Source organism: Scomber scombrus, chromosome 16, assembly GCF_963691925.1.
Source record: "Scomber scombrus chromosome 16, fScoSco1.1, whole genome shotgun sequence".
Lineage (NCBI taxonomy): Eukaryota > Metazoa > Chordata > Actinopteri > Scombriformes > Scombridae > Scomber > Scomber scombrus.
This window is the reverse complement of record NC_084985.1, coordinates 11,743,168-11,759,046: the sequence shown is the minus strand read 5'-3', so window position 1 is coordinate 11,759,046 and position 15,879 is coordinate 11,743,168. Positions and strand designations below refer to the sequence as shown.

General features: G+C 41.9%; 1 protein-coding gene across 1 annotated transcript in view; it reads left to right on the top strand.

Annotated features, from left to right (window-relative positions):
- The first annotated feature begins 1,517 nt into the window (after nt 1-1,517).
- efna3a (ephrin-A3a) overlaps nt 1,518-15,879 on the top strand; it is a 56,225-nt gene continuing 41,863 nt past the window's right edge. The window contains exon 1 of the mRNA XM_062436267.1: nt 1,518-1,630. Coding sequence (XP_062292251.1) covers nt 1,518-1,630 — 113 coding nt within the window. The remainder of the gene's footprint in view (nt 1,631-15,879) is intronic.

Below are 15,879 nucleotides of genomic sequence, written 5' to 3'. Positions count from 1 at the left end.
ATTGAGCCTCAGACCATTCTGAACATCACAGATGCACTGACAGGTGACAGATTACAGTAAAGGGAAAACCTGAATAAATGAATGAAGAAATATAATAAATGCAAATGCTCCCACACAGGACTTGAGGGGTCACTGAATGGTTTGATGAAAATCATTTGAATCCTGTGCCTCGGCTTTCACAGTCTCCACATTCAACAAGTTGAAAGGCTTTGGGAGATGTTGGACCAGTGTGTCATACCTCAATAAGACTACGTGATTTTTAAAATACCGTTTCACATGGTCTCTGTGTCAAATTAGACGATTATAAAGTCATAAATTCTTGATTTGGCTGAGAGGCATGCCAGATTTCATGTTGGACAACCCTGACCACCCAATTCTTTCACAATCTGTGGTTGGGCTATTATTGGGTTGATATTATGTAGTCAGACACTTCTGTCCTCCACAATCATCCAAACACTAAATTGGGAAATGTCATTTGGAAGAATTAATGATGTTCATCCCTCCTGAGCCTTGTTAAATCTATACCAAGGTGCACTGAGGCTGTTCTGGCCTTTCGACTATAATAAATGCTGTGTTTTTTCCTTGAATTTGTCTGGTATATCAAATTTATTCCATTCCTGTGTTAATTCCAATGCAGTAAAACCTATAAACTATTAAAAGTAGATGTGATGTGACCTGTGTATTTACATTTTGGATGGTGTGTTAAAGCCTACAGCTAAACCTACTGTAGTCCTAATCCCCACCTTCACTCTAAACTCAAACAAACCATTATTATAATTTTCTATCCTGAAAGAAACTTCGTCCTAATTATCATTTTAAACCTTAACACACACACACACACACACACACACACACACACACACACACACACACACACACACACACACACACACACACACACACACACACACACACACACGGTGGACGTTGTGAGGGGGCGGGGCAGCAGCATAGATGGACATGTGAGCGCATCTCGGCCATCAGAGGGCGGGTTTGTAGCGTTGTGTGCGCAGCGTGTGGCTGCTGCTGCTGCTGCTGGTACTGCTGCTGCTGATGGTGATGATGATGATGATGAGAGGAGAGGCAGGTACACAAACCTTTCAACGGGGATCCAGCGGGGCTTGGATGCGACTTTAAAGCTGTGTGAAGAACAATAAACACCGACCTCAGCTGTCACCTTTGAATGTGGAAACCTCTCCTGCCTTATCATTAGTAAGATTTGCTCCTCTTTTTGAATGAAAGCAGAATTACCAAACAAAAGAAGGAGTGAGTAGAAAGTGCGCACCGAAAAAGAAGTGAAGATGCCCAAATGGATCTCGTCGCGATGGGATTTGAGTTGATGAACACGTAAGCAGTCAGAAGTCACCCTGATTCAACCCGTTGTTAAGGTAACTGGGAACTTGAAAAGGCGTTTTTGACCGCTGGGATGTTGTGAACGACACGTCGCCTGGGACTGAAGGAGCGGGGACGCAGAAGGAAGAGAGGGGAACCAGCGCTGGACGAGCACCGGAGGGATTATGGCTCTCGCAACGTTATTTTCTCTCAGCCTCATCACGCTGGCGCTTGCAAACTTGCACCTGTCGAGAGCCAGCGACCGGCATGCAGTGTACTGGAACAGCTCAAACCTACTGTAAGTGGCTGTCTGCAGCCCTGTTTGTGTTCAATGCAAATTCACTTGTGCTCTTTGTTGATGTGCACCTGCGCTGATAACTTGCTTAAAAGACTGTGTTCATCCTCTGCAGCTATGTGTCTTTAAGTTCCAGCATGAAGGCTGTGAAACACCACTGAAATACCTACATTAAATAACTACCAAACAATAAGACCATTTCCATTTTAAATAAGACATCACCTGATTGTCTGTGATAGTCAAGTCTCATAAAATGTTGCATCTTGTCATCTCTTGAATAATTTTGTGCCTCATATTTCTTTCTTTTCCGGTCATTTAATCAGTTTGAATAATGCATCTGCACAGGCAAACTGTTTCCGCATCTTTTTACACAGCACACTGAGAGTGGTTTGCTATAAATATTTGATTTGTATCTCACATTAGTCCATCCATCTACTGCTGAACAATAATGACTCATTTAAGCAGTCATCTTTTCATTTGCCATGCTCTCAGTTTTTCGTTGTCGATCATCCTACGTGCCCCCCTTGCAGCACAGATACATAATTCACATATACAGCTCGAACTAAATATGAGCTCACTGATAATAAGTATGCTTGCCACACACAGACACATTACCTGTAATGTATGCACTCACTCACTCACTCACGCAAACACACACACACACACACACACACACACACACACACACACACACACACACACACACACACACACACACACACACACATACACACACATCTGAGTCTGAATCTGTGATTCCTCCTACAACACTATGGTTGCTTACCTCAGGTAAGCTTCCCCAGTCTCTCTACCTGTGAGCTATAAAGCCAGCTGTGGGGCAGAGATCGATGTGGATTCTACAGCCTTTGTCTTCTCATTAGCCAACAGTGAATCCATCTTTCTCACATTCTTTTATCTCCTCTCCTCACACAACCTCCCTCTTTGCCCCCCACTCCTCTCCTCTTCCTCCTCCGTCTTCTCTATCTGTGTTCCTCCTCCGTCCATTTGTATTCACCTCGACACGGGTCTCTCCTATCGCCTCTCTCTATCTCATACTTGGTTATTTTCTTCCCTCTCTTATTTTTCTACTGTGTCTCACCAGCCGGCCTGTCCCCCTCAATTCCCTTTTTTTCCGCATCTCATTACCGCCCCCCCATCTGCTCTTGGTCCTTCATTCACCTCCCAGGCTCTCAGCTGAGAGTACACATACAGTAGATGATTAGACTTAGAAATTGTATGAAAGTTGTTTGAATACATATGGATGGTGGGTTCATTCAAATATTTGAAGGTTTCCTAAAGTCGAACAGTACAAAAACTGCTGTAAAAAACTGATGGAAAGGTGGTGTGGCACTGTCAGCTCCTCATTAATGTTTATGTGTGAATGCAGTCACATTCAAAACTGCTTTAGATTTATGACTGCAGTTAATCCCGTCAGTGTGACATGAATAGAGAAAGGGTATATTAAGCAGGACTTACTTGCTTTAAAGCGTTATAAAAGTTCTGCATGTCATAATCACTATTAGTCCTATTTATCAATTTTAATTAGTCTTTCCGCAGTATGCTGGTCTATGTCTAAAATGATTTTCACAGCATGGGTATGGTTGCTCAGTTTAGTCATTCATTACAGTGTTAGCACATTTTGTTGCTTTAAATTGACATTTATGTGGTAAAATGACAAATATGTGCTCATATTAATGAATTCAGAAAAGTGTGTATATGAGAAGGAGAGAGAGGGAGGGAAATAGAGAGAGAAAGAGACAAAGTGCAGGTGGGTCTACATGCCTGCATGTGCAAAACCTCTTCTTTCTCCGTGGTGAGATGAAACATTTCTAAAATAATGCAAAAACTGACCCAGTTTACAGGTAGCAGACAAATCCTCAGAGCCTATGGCAAGAATACTGATAGCCATCAAGCTTTAAAAGGCCTTCGGCTCCGGGCCACTTCTCCACCACTCTGTCAACATAGAGAACCAGCTGAAGGCCTCGCTTGTTCAACGATGCAGCTCCTTCCCTCATCCAGCTCTGGTTACAGAGACAAGCTCAGGAGGGAGCAGTAAGAAATGAAGGTAGCAACAGAGAGCCAGAAACCAGAGGCCTTTAGGGCCAAACACTGGTTGAGGCCTTAATGTTTTACCCTTGAGTGCGGCATTCAGCACAGATGGTTACGGCACAGCTGCAAGAAATGGGATCACTTGGAAGTCAAGCTGTTTGTGCCAAAGCCATGAAAATGGCTTTTTATGATAACGCTCAGCTAGAAATGTCTTGCTCTGGTGTATTGAAAGTCAAAAGGAGATTGTCACACAGTTCATACCCGGTAATACTGTGCTGTTTGATTTTTTGCTGTTTTTCTGAGGTAAACAACATCAGACGATTTATTATAGCTTTTTCCTCTGCCTCGGACAATTTGAAACGAGATGTCTCGATTATCATAACCCAAAGAAATAGCTCAGAGTGCTTTGATTACCACCCAAGTCCGTCACGACCGCACTACCCCCCATTAGAAAGTGTTGCTCTCAGCTTCCGCTCACAGCAGTGTGCTTGGCCAACTCGTTACAGATGTCCCTGCTAATGGCTGACTGAGGCAGGAAAAAACACACACGCAGGCCATTAAATCATCTCGCATCTGAGGCCATCTGCCAATTAGAGGGGGGAGATGTGGAACATCTTGAGAGCACGCGGGAGCAGCGGTGCTCTGCGGTAGCCTCGCCTACCCACAAGCAGCGTCCTATGCTCCTGCCACCTCCTCCCATCAGGTGTTTGGCCTCACTGGTTAGGCAGGCCGCATCTCCATAATTGGGCACCCCATGTCAGCAGGATCAAAACAACAGTGTGGCTTTCATTCACTCTCCCACTCCTTCTCTAAGTCACACAGTGTATCCACTAATGCTCATAATGTAACAGGACACCAGAGTAAAAAATCTTTGCACACATGTGGGAAGGAATAGCAGGAAATTTGAAAATGTAGCATCCATCTCTTTGCTATATTGCCATTTCCGTGCCTGTCCAGTGAGATGAAAGTTGCCTTTCACTGTGTGTAGTTGATCCTTGGTGAGTTACAGCTCTGCATGTCTCATATGACTCACATTATGAACCCGATTTGGACCTGAAATGGTGTCTGTCAGGCCCCTAAACCTAACGAAGAAAAAACAACCCGATCCCTGGCACACCATATCCAGTGCTACAAAATAAATTATCACCGTGACAAATAGCTTCTCTGAGAGTTCGAGGTACGCAGGCCTAGTGATCAATGTTGAGTCGAGGTGCCGTCTTACTCAACAGGCTCATTAACTGCCAGGTTGGTCTGTGCGGGTGTGCAGAGACCCAGCTAGACTTGAATATGGTTCCCTGTGGGGCAGAGGAGAACCCTGACACCCTACAGGGAAAGGTTTGTAGTTATTTTGTTGCAGTGGAGTGAATCGTTACTGAGAAATGAAGAAAATGGAGAGTGAGTGATGGAGAAGGGGAAATCTGAAGATAGATGGAGGGAGATAGAAGGATGCAAAGTGTGAAGAATATTACAGAGAAGAAGAGGTGGGTGTAATGGAGAGGTGGAAAGGTGGGAAGCAGAGCAGTCTTTCAGGGGAAACAAGCGAGGGAAAGATTGATTGAGTTGGCCAAAAGTCAGGAAGGGTGAAAGAGAGAGCGGGTTTTACCGGATATGGAAGTTAGGTTATTTGGTCGAATTTGCTGGAGCTGCTGTTTTCTAAGGAGATGATACCCAAGGGAGTTGATCTGTGCTAATGTGGACACAGGCTTGGTCATTCATGTGGACCAATGCTCAGAGACAATACCCTCCGCCATTCACCTGCCCCTCTGCCCAGCGAACACGGCACATATGGAGCATAAAGGAGAGAAGCGCATTTGCTACCTGATTACATGCCTGTCCATCCACCTGCAGCTCCGTCTCTGGTCTGTCTCTGCAATTTTGCTTACAAATGCGTCTTATTTACTGGGATTTAATTTCGTCTTTCACATTCATTGTAAAACAAAAGCTCCTTAAACACCATTAGATAGTGTGTCGCTTTTTACCTAGACGCAGTTATGTTAAATTAGTATAACACTGATTGAAAAGTGAAAATTGACCTTCGGTATGTTTTTGAACTAAACATGTCTCCTCAACTCTAATGAAGTATTTTCCTCTCCAACTATTCAAGTTGTTTGCGAATATGCGAATGCTTTATATTCTTTATCTGGCTTAGACATCCAGGAGATTAGGTTGATGAGCCACACTGTTAAATGGATAGTTAACTTGACATTATCACCTGGTTTCATTATGCTGCAGACCTGCACTAGTGTGGTGCTAGCCATTTTTAGCTCATTGAAAATTGTTATGAGTCACGTAAATGGAAGGAGAAACACTGAAAGGATGTTTAATGGTTTATATAGATCCAAGAGTGGGTGTGGGGATCAATACATTTATATGGTAGGGGAAGGTGGATGGACCCTGGGCTGGCCGAACAAAAACACAACAAGGTTGCTTTCTGGGCAGTAATCAATCTGGGTGCATCAGGTGATCAATGTCCAAATGCATTTTTAATTTGATTTCACGGTGTCAGTAAATTGCCATGAAATATTCTGAGCTCAGCTCGGGAAGCTCAGATCAAGTATTGCCTTGGAACAGCATGCCTGAGAATTGATTATTACAGACTTGTCAGTCACTGCTCAAGGGTTCATGCTCCATGGAGGCTTATGTCTACACAAAACAAGGCCTTGGTATAGCAGCAGCAGAGAAGGGAACGGTTAAAAAAAATATGAGGCTGAGCCCAGATGAAAGAAGATATGTTATAATAAGTCTAGGGGACCTAACAAACTGTAAGTTACTAACCTGCAACATAAGAATAAAAGGTCTTAGGCATGAACTGTTAATTAGATCTGCTGAGCTGTAAATCAGATCTGTTCATTTAACATATTCAAAGCTTGGTTGGGAACCTGTCTCACTGTTCATCAGCATACCATTTCAAAGCAAGCCAAGGCAAACATATCTAGTATATGCCATGACTAAAGAATTGTTATTTGTATTTTAGGTATATATCCACCCTTACGGTCAAACATAGATGCAATTAATTGCAAAAACTGAAAAAAAAAGCACAAACACATTAATGTTCATTCTGGGCTGTTGCTCTTGGTAAACACTAATTTTACTCTACAGTGCAGTGAGTTAAATTAAAAGGTGGGTGGGGATACAGAGAAAACCTCTAGAGGTGGCAGTTAATCAACCTGGAATTGAATAGGTATAAACCAAAAGCAAATTGTGAAAACTTTGACTATTACTCTCTGTCCCCTCTTGACGTCCAAGGTACCTGGAGTCTTCTCAGCTTCATTATTGTGAGAAATTTGGAGGTTTGCTGGGCTATTATTGCCTGTTCATTGGCTCTGATGGGAAAGTGCCATGGGACTCATCTAAGAGCTTTCCCAGGTGAGGGCGAATGCTACTTTCTTTTGAGGAGTCCAAAGAAAAACATAGTTAGGCCCCTCATATGCCATCAAAAGCCATTAGCATTCCTTGTGCTGCAAGGTTATAAAAACTGCACTTAACTGGCAGTGGGAACCCACAGGAGATAGTCCTGATCCCAACAGGTAGAACCAATTTCAGACTCAATGATTTGAATGCAAATGCTTTCTACAAAGAGGGCTTTCAAACTTTTGAATGGTGGCTCCACAGCACATTACACTGGGAGTCCGCACCGCAGTGCCAGTTACCCACTGGGAAATTACATTGCTGCTATGATGGAAATGGCTGCCATGTAGGAAAAAGATCAAAGCTGTTGATAGGTGGATGGTCACTGGCTAGAGTTTGATTATTTGGGAAATGGGCCTTGTTACGCTACATGGCCCGGAAAACGATATGGCAGCCACAGCAGTTGGCCAAAATAATTTGTTTTGTTATTGAAGCAGAAGGCCTCTTCTGAGGCATGGCAATTGAGGTGGTATTTTGCACTGACTGGCGCCCTCAGAGTTATCAGTGTCCCTTCATAAAAAAGGCAGCGAGCGAGGACACAGGTTTGTGCTCTGTCATATCTTGTTCTCTGTTCATTCCCTTCAGGTCTTGAGCCGTGACAGGTCTTCCCTCTAATGCTCTTGGGTGCTTAACAACAGCGGTGTTACGAGAAGTGGAAACTGTCCTCACAGCTTAGTGGATGATACGGCTCCAGTTTTCCTTTCATACGAGGGCAATTTCCAATATGGGCAGTGTGATAATTAGGTATTCTGTTATAATTGAGATTTTTCCTATTGAAGATGTAATTATATGAAGGTCTGAGACCCTTTGGCAGCCGTCATCTCTGTAATGAGAATATTTGAAGAAAATTGAAATCCCTCTCCAGTGCTCTGTGTATCCAGAATGACTAAAAGTAATTTGACCCTTCAGCAGAAGCAGCCACCACCTCCAGTGGCTTAATGTGTCCCTCTTATATTGTTAGAGGGAACATTTAAATCAGTATATCTTCAAGCGAAACTGTTCTATTACAAATATGATAGCAAAAGTCTTTAGAGCTTGAAAGTGTGATGTAAGTGGATTGGATGGGAAGCTACATACTGGCAAGAAGAAAAAAAATGAAAGTGAAAACTGTGAGGATGCTGGAGGGCTGTGCTGCTCAAATTTTTACATTTGCAGATATTTAAATACTCTGTGTGGTGCAGGAAGCTATGTAGAGTTAAGAAATAAAACACATTATGGAGAGAGCAGGTAACTGTTACTGTAATCTGACCTGTGCACACAATTCATTACGCAATACAAAGTCTGTGAATCAGAGTAAAACTTAGTCAGACAGTGCTGCCTCACTCCTTTCTTCTCATCCATGTTTCCATATCTTCAACCTCATCATTTAATCAGGTCTCGTGTTGGTCTGCATCAAAAATCTATTTGGAATTCATTTGCCGCCTTGATGTGTAAATTCAGTAATGGTTAATACATGAACTACAGCACATGCATAATCATGTCTCTCTACTCACACATATGCATTTTTTTGCTTCCTGGTCTTCTTACCCATTGATCTATATGGACAGTAGGTGACTCATCTCGCACTACTAGCATGGGGGGGAGGGGGGGGGGGTTCCTTTTCTCTTCCCCTTGCCTTCTCTCTCTCTCTCTCTCTCTCTCTCTCTCTCTCTCTCTCTCTCTCTCTCTCTCTCTCTATATATGTCTCTTGCTCTCTCTATCAGTGTGTAGTGGTGGTAAGAGAAGCAGCTCTACAGTATAGTCTGTTATTTGCATTTGTTACAGCCAGGGGGGGATGATTTAAGGGGGGGCAAGAAGGGTTAGCGCCCTGCTTGTTATCACTACATTTTTAATTCTTAACTATTAATGACTAGATTACAGGAAAAAATATATAGCATTAGTCTACCTGTTCACCATGCTCCCTTGTTAAAACAGTGCAAATCCTCCTCTGGCTATGCACCAATCAGCAGCAATGCTTTGTTTGTAAAGGTATTTATTTGGTTTGTTCAGCTGCTTTTGGGTTGCTTTGGGTGATGTACAGACGGCATCTGTGTGTGGTTGTTCTCATGACTGTAATAGTGTTAAAACCACCATCTCTTACAAAACATTTACTTTGTGTGTACAGCATGTGTCAGAAAATGACTTACATGGTGTTTTCTGACGGTAACAACCTGTGTAATGCTGCATGGGACTGTGTCTAGACCAGCGTGTGTAAAACTGAAAGACACGCAGAGTCGGGCCCAGATCTTCACCATGCTGTGTGTGGGTGTATAGAATATCAATGTCCTGCTGTGTTCTCTCATTCTCCGTGTGTGTCTGGCTGCTATTAGGTGGCATTTAAGGTGTTTTCATGTCTCATTGTCTCTCTGGGTGAATGTGTGTGCGCATGCATACACATTTGTTTGATTGATTGTTGGTGAAAGCAGAGTAACGATTCTGTCTCCTCGTCTTGGCCCTCTCCGTCTCTTTTGGTCAGTCTCTCCCTCGTGCCTGTGTTTCCTTTTCTGTTGGTTGCGTTTGCCTAACGGAGCAGCAGCCCTCTCTGTCTTCCTGCCGTGCTGTTTGAAGTGTTTTTGCTCAGCCTTCTGTTCCTGCTCCGTTCTCACCTTGCGTGGAGTCAATGGGAAGTCCCTGAAGACCGCTTCGCTCAACCGCATTGCTGTGCGTGGGAGGAGAGTGGGCACTACCGCCCATTTACCTCCCTTTAATTTATCACTCTATTTCTACTGAAAGAGTGAATCACATACAGTATATTGTGTCATTATTTAGAAATCCTTTCGCTCACTGCACATGCACTTGTCTTTCTAGTACAGCCTGTAAGTACACATGAGATGAGCTGTGCTTTTCTTCATCTGCAGCCCCTGTGTTTGTGCATGTAAGTGTGTCTTTCAGCGTTGCATAAAGTATATGTACAGTAAGAGATAGATGGTTGTGATAAATAGATTTGCTTTTGCAGCACTTAAAGCGATTCTGTGCCACTTCCCAGGAGGAAGAGGAAGAGAAAGTGATAGAGAAAGTTACGACAAAAAAAATAACCAAAAGGAAGGGGAAGACAGTCAGGATGGGGGAGGGAAGCGTACCAAAAAAAAAAAGGAGGCGGTAGATATAAGGCAGTGCAGAGATGTAAAGGCATAGGGTGGATGTTGATGTGGAGATAGGGGGAGGGAGGAAGGGTATTTGTATGTAGAGGAGAGGAAGAGTCTGTATGGAGAATATTAATGGTGTGTCAGGAAGTGGAGTATCTTTAAAGACCTCAACCTTTCTGGTGGTGCTCATGCGTACTGTATCGGAGCCAGCAGCTTAGAGGCACTGCTGTAAAAAAACAGGGAAAAATGCAGAATAAGCAGCTGCATCAATGGCAGAATTTACTCACATATATTCATTATCAGGAGTTGTGTTTGCAGGAAACAAATTGTAATGGCCAGAACTACTGGAAAAGGCAATATAACAGTGAGAGCTCACAATATCACATTGGCAGATTTTTTTGTCCAGCTAGTTCAGCAGCATTTAAGCATTTGTTTGGCTCGCTAAAACATGTTTATTAGAGGTGACTTGTTTGTTCTTCTCTCATTACCAAAATCATTTTGCCTGGAGGTAGAGATCTGGCCTGCAGCACCTGCTCCACTTGCTGATTTAGACACAGCAAACATTTACTCTCTTTCTCACATTATCTATCTATCTCTGGTTCTTTTACTCTCTTTTCAGTCTTTCTCATTCACTCGGCATCTCCTTCTTTCTGTATTATCGGCACATTCACTGATTTTTGAGTTGCTGCTGTGTCAGGACTCTGAAAGCCCTCCCAGCACCTGTCAGCGGCAGGATCTACAGCAAGAAGGAGAAGAGAAGGAGCTGCAGGTGTGTGTATTGCCTGTGTGCACATGTATTTGCGTGAGCAGAAAGGAATCGAGAGGTGAGAGAGAGATGGAAGTGGCGCTCATTTACCACATGATGCAAGGAAGAAACATGCTGTCTTTCGTGTCACAGGTGACAGGCAATGACAGGACCAAGAACAGGCCTGTCACGGAGGCAGAAACGTAAGAGAGGAGGAGGCGCAGGAAATGAATATGGCATTCGTCATATAGCAAATGACAGGGAGATGTAGAGGAAGTATAGGCTTATAGTATGGTGGCAGGGAGAACAACAAGGGAGCATGTTGTTATGAGTTAAATGATGTAGTGAAGAGAATATTTATACAGCCTGGGGTCGTTGTTTATGATGAGAAAAGCAAGTGTGACACAGTGACTGCAGAAGATAGATTCCTTCTATGGAAATTGGTATTATACCAAGAAGTTTATTCTCAGGGAGCCCTGAGTGCCATTAAAAACATTGTGGGTCATGATTGAAAACAGAGAGAGACTGATAATCAAGTCTCTGGCTGTTACTGTTTTCATTTGATCAGGAGGCATAATGTAAATTGGAATACTGTATCAAACTGACAACATAAATCTAGTCTGCTAAAAGAAAGTTTACTTGCAACATGTTTTACGATTTCCTAATATCTCTAACAACTTGTGACTTGGCATTTAAATTTCATAAAACAGGTTGTAATCCCTAATTAGCAGGCTTTAATTTCCCTAACGGGAATGAACTTTTGGTCAAATTAGAGGTTTCATTAAGTTTTGATTCTAACCTCCAGCGCCTGCTGTATATGGGTAAATTAGTGCCAAGGAAACCATATCTCTAGCTAATGTGCAGTGCCAGGAAGATAACAGCATTCTCAAAAATGCCAGGGACATTAGCATTCCTGCATCGTGCTGTGTGCGAGGTCTTTAAATCTATAAAAAAAAATAATAATTTGCTGTTCGTCAGCAAAAGCCCTGGCCCCCTCCCCATCCCTCTTGCCTCCTCTTCATTAGACAGTTCATCAGCAATCTATCATTATATGTATTATTTATGAGCAGAACCCAGTTCATTCTGAACACAAGGCACAGGTTTCTTTAGTTAGGTTTCGGTTATATTTTCAAACTAGTGTCAGGCCTATTGTATTGTGAGGGAGAGGGATAGAGAACTCTAAGCTTCAGAAAATGATGATTTTCTGCTTAATGAGGACTCGTTCCCTCCCAGAGTTGGCACTTCCACCCGAGCAGAGAGCCAGGGTTTGCTGCTCGTCCAGCCCCTGCTCAGTGCCTTGTATGCAAATATCCATTTTTCAATCAACCTTGTGGTTCATTCTGAGGCGTTCGATATAGGTCTGGCCTTCTGCAAGGTAATTTACCCACAATTCCTTTGACCCCCAAGGTCACCTGGTGGAATGACACCTTTAATCACACACCTGCACACTGTGTTCGTGGCCTCTGAAGAGATGGAGGGCGGTCACTTAAAGATAACAGCCTGAGCGTTTGGAGAACCGCTGGTGGTGTAATGGCACTGACTGAGTTATGTTCGTACCGTTGACTGCTGTATTGTCATTAAACAAGTGCTATTGTTTTGTGCTTACTGTTAATAGGTTATTTTGCAGAGGTAATCTCAGGTCAGGCAACATTTTACTGGAAATAAATATGAGCATACATTATTCATAACAAAGTAACAATTTCCCAGATTGGTCACAACACTAATGAGGCAATTAAAAGTGAGCAAAAAAAAGTATTTGCAATAAGAAATTGTTGTATTGTTGGCTGAAGAGGTCGAAGTGGTTGACTGTGAGCATTTCAGCCACAAGTTTAAGGTGTGAATATTATGAATCCGAAGAAGTTTCTTTTTTAACTTAGGTAATTTATGTGACTCTTAAATTAAATGCCATGTGACCTTCATGACTGGCCTCAGTTTCTCTGTTGACAGATCAAAAAGTTACAATCGCTAAACTTCTCCTCGTCAGTAAAATGAAATTAAACCCACTGACACAAGTGTAACACACAAACTGTATTTTTTGCTTCAAGTTATTACAGTAAAATAAAAATAAAAAAACAGTTAATGTTTAAACTACGGACTGTAATGCTGCAAATGTTTTTTATAAACCAAATTTTCACTGTATTATTCTTACTACCACAGGGATTTTTTACACACTTTTACAAAAATAAAAACACACCATAAATGTCCAGAATCAAAATAACGAAAAATAATAAGGTAACAAGAATGGTACAAATACAAAGCTCCATTAGTAATGAATGCTTACGAATGTGTGTGTGCGCCTGTGTGTATATGTGTATACTTGTATGTCTATCCACACAGGTTTTAGAGCTTAAAAGTGAAAATATCTGTTGAAAAGTGAGGACATTTTGGCCGGCCCTCACGTTAGGACAAGGCCAGTTGGAGGTTTAAGACTAGAACTAGAAGAGTTTTAGATTAGAACGAGGTTTAAGTTCAGTTTGGGTTTAGGGTTAGTGTTAGGCATTTAGTTGGGATGGTTAAGATTAGGGTAAGGGGCTAGGGTAGGGCTGGGCGGTTAATCAAATTTCATTTTTAATTAAGATTTTGGCTTCCAATGATTATGAAAACAAGATAATTGAGATAAAACAATTATTGTGCTGTATTCTGTTTTGCAATGATGCTCTCATTCGTTCTTGAGTTATAAATCCAGTGTATGGTGCTTCGGAGCTGCCTGACAGCGCACTGAAAGACGGACATGCAGAGTGGAGCTCTTTGTCACAGTGTGACTTTAACAGTCAAATGTTCAGTGGTGGAAACTGACTTATTTAGACATCTGCAGGCTACTTTGTTTTAGATGCAGTCAGGAATGTATATGAGGAAGCTTTACTCCGTGTAATGATCTTTCTCCTTTCATTCAGCTGCTTGGTGCTGCACTTTTTCTCCCTGCAGTCTGTTATTGTGCGCATGCTTACTTACTAAAAAGCTGATTAGAAACCTGGTTACGTGTATAAATGGCAGAGAAATCAGTGTTCCCCAGGAAGTAAAATCTACCTCTGAAAATGAGGTTTCACTAATCCCATACTCCGATCACAGAGACAGTTAAGAAATCAACTTTCAAGAGAAAATTGACTGTAACCTGGTTACTCAACTGCATGTAAACACACTGCAGGATAATACAAGTCAATGATTTGTGTCAAACCTCTTGTTTCTTAGGGTACCATGATGAGTGATTATTTTAGTGTTGATCACTATTCACACAACTTGCATCTTAACAATCACTACAATAATATGGTCTCAATTCTTTTGGTCTAATTTATCCCCTATAGTTTTTCAGTAGGTTTATTTTTTGCATTTATTTTTAAATTCATTTTCAGTTGAATTATATTAAAGTTCAGGGAAATCCATTGCTAAATAGTTACGTATTCATGAGAAAGTTCAAAACATGTTTCCAAAGTCAATTATTAATTGTGTTAAATAATTGTGATCTTAATATTGACTAAAATAGTTGTGATTGTAATTTGTTTCCATAATTGAGCAGCACAAGGCTAGGGAATACATTATATCAGTGAGTGTCCTTGCAAGTATAGCAGTATGAACATACACTGTGTGAGTGTATATGTGAGGTTATATATCCATACCTGAAAATACAGCAGTATCCCCTGGGAGTTTATCCATATTTGACTACATTCCAATTTACATGCAGCACCTCTGATTTCCATGCAAAAGAGCAGAGTTTGAGGTCTGTGACAGACCTGCAATGTACCTTCCTCTTTGTAACTGGGACCTTTCCTTGCCTTGACTGTTGAAGTGTTTGTCTAACCCTAACCATACCTTAACTATACTTTATTGGCCTTAACCACAATAATTTTCTGACCTCAACCAGCCTGTAATTGCCATGTGCAGATATTGTATAAAGCGACAATTTGAAAAGGATTGGCACTGTATAGGAAAAAAACGTTGAATAGTGACATTCTTGTCTGGCAAGATGTGGTTGCGAGCTCCTGAAAGAGGAACACTTCACCCTCCGTCCTCAATGTTTGCTGTCAAGGTGCTCTTGAGCAATGCAATAAACTTTTAATTATTCAGTAGAGGCTGTTTAATGACCAGTGGAACAGGACTGGTTTTAGTGTGTATATAACCCTCCTGCCTGAGGCCACTGCTATAAAAATAAGATAAAGCCTAGATATCGAAGAGTTGAAAAAAAAAGTTTCACCCAGCAGTCTATATGATGAGTGTGAAATTGTAGGGAAGAATTTCACCTCAATACACACTCATTCTCTGAGATGCTTGGCCTAAAATACGCTCAGCATCCAGTTACCACCCCCGAGCTCTTTCTGGTGAGATGTGGCATCAATCTTTGTGCAGCAAGACACCTCAACTCACACTTCAACACTCAAACGCCAGATCTTCTGCTTTTCATCCATAAGCCCTGTGATTTATACCAAGATACACTGTAAATCCGCTCGAAGATACTTTACATCTTGCTTGAGCGCACACACGCCTACACACACACACACACACACACACACACATTCACACACAGACTCACGCACTCACGGTAAGCCTATGATTCACCTCAACTAAAGCTTATTTTTTAGAAGAATAATTGTAAAATTGTATTGACTATTGAGAAATTAAGCAAATGTGCTTGCTCTTCACTTTCTTTTTCCAAATACATTTATAGTAATCATGACAAATTGATTAAAGTTTTGATTGGGTGAGAGATTTTGAATACTGTTGAGTTATCAGTGATGTACTTTTTTAAAATGGCTAATCAACCGAAAATGTCTTTGTATGACCTGAATAACTCGGTGGTGTTTGACTAATCAAGGAAGAAAGGGGCTGCACACACACACATGCGTGTCTGTGCACATGCATAGAAAAGAAAAGCCGGTAACTCTGATTCCTCTCTATAAACCCTGCAGGTGTGGTCCACTCCTCCAGCGCTGGCTATTAGCACAGCCTATCATTGGTATTCATTTCCCGCTCCTAATTCCCCCACAGTATTT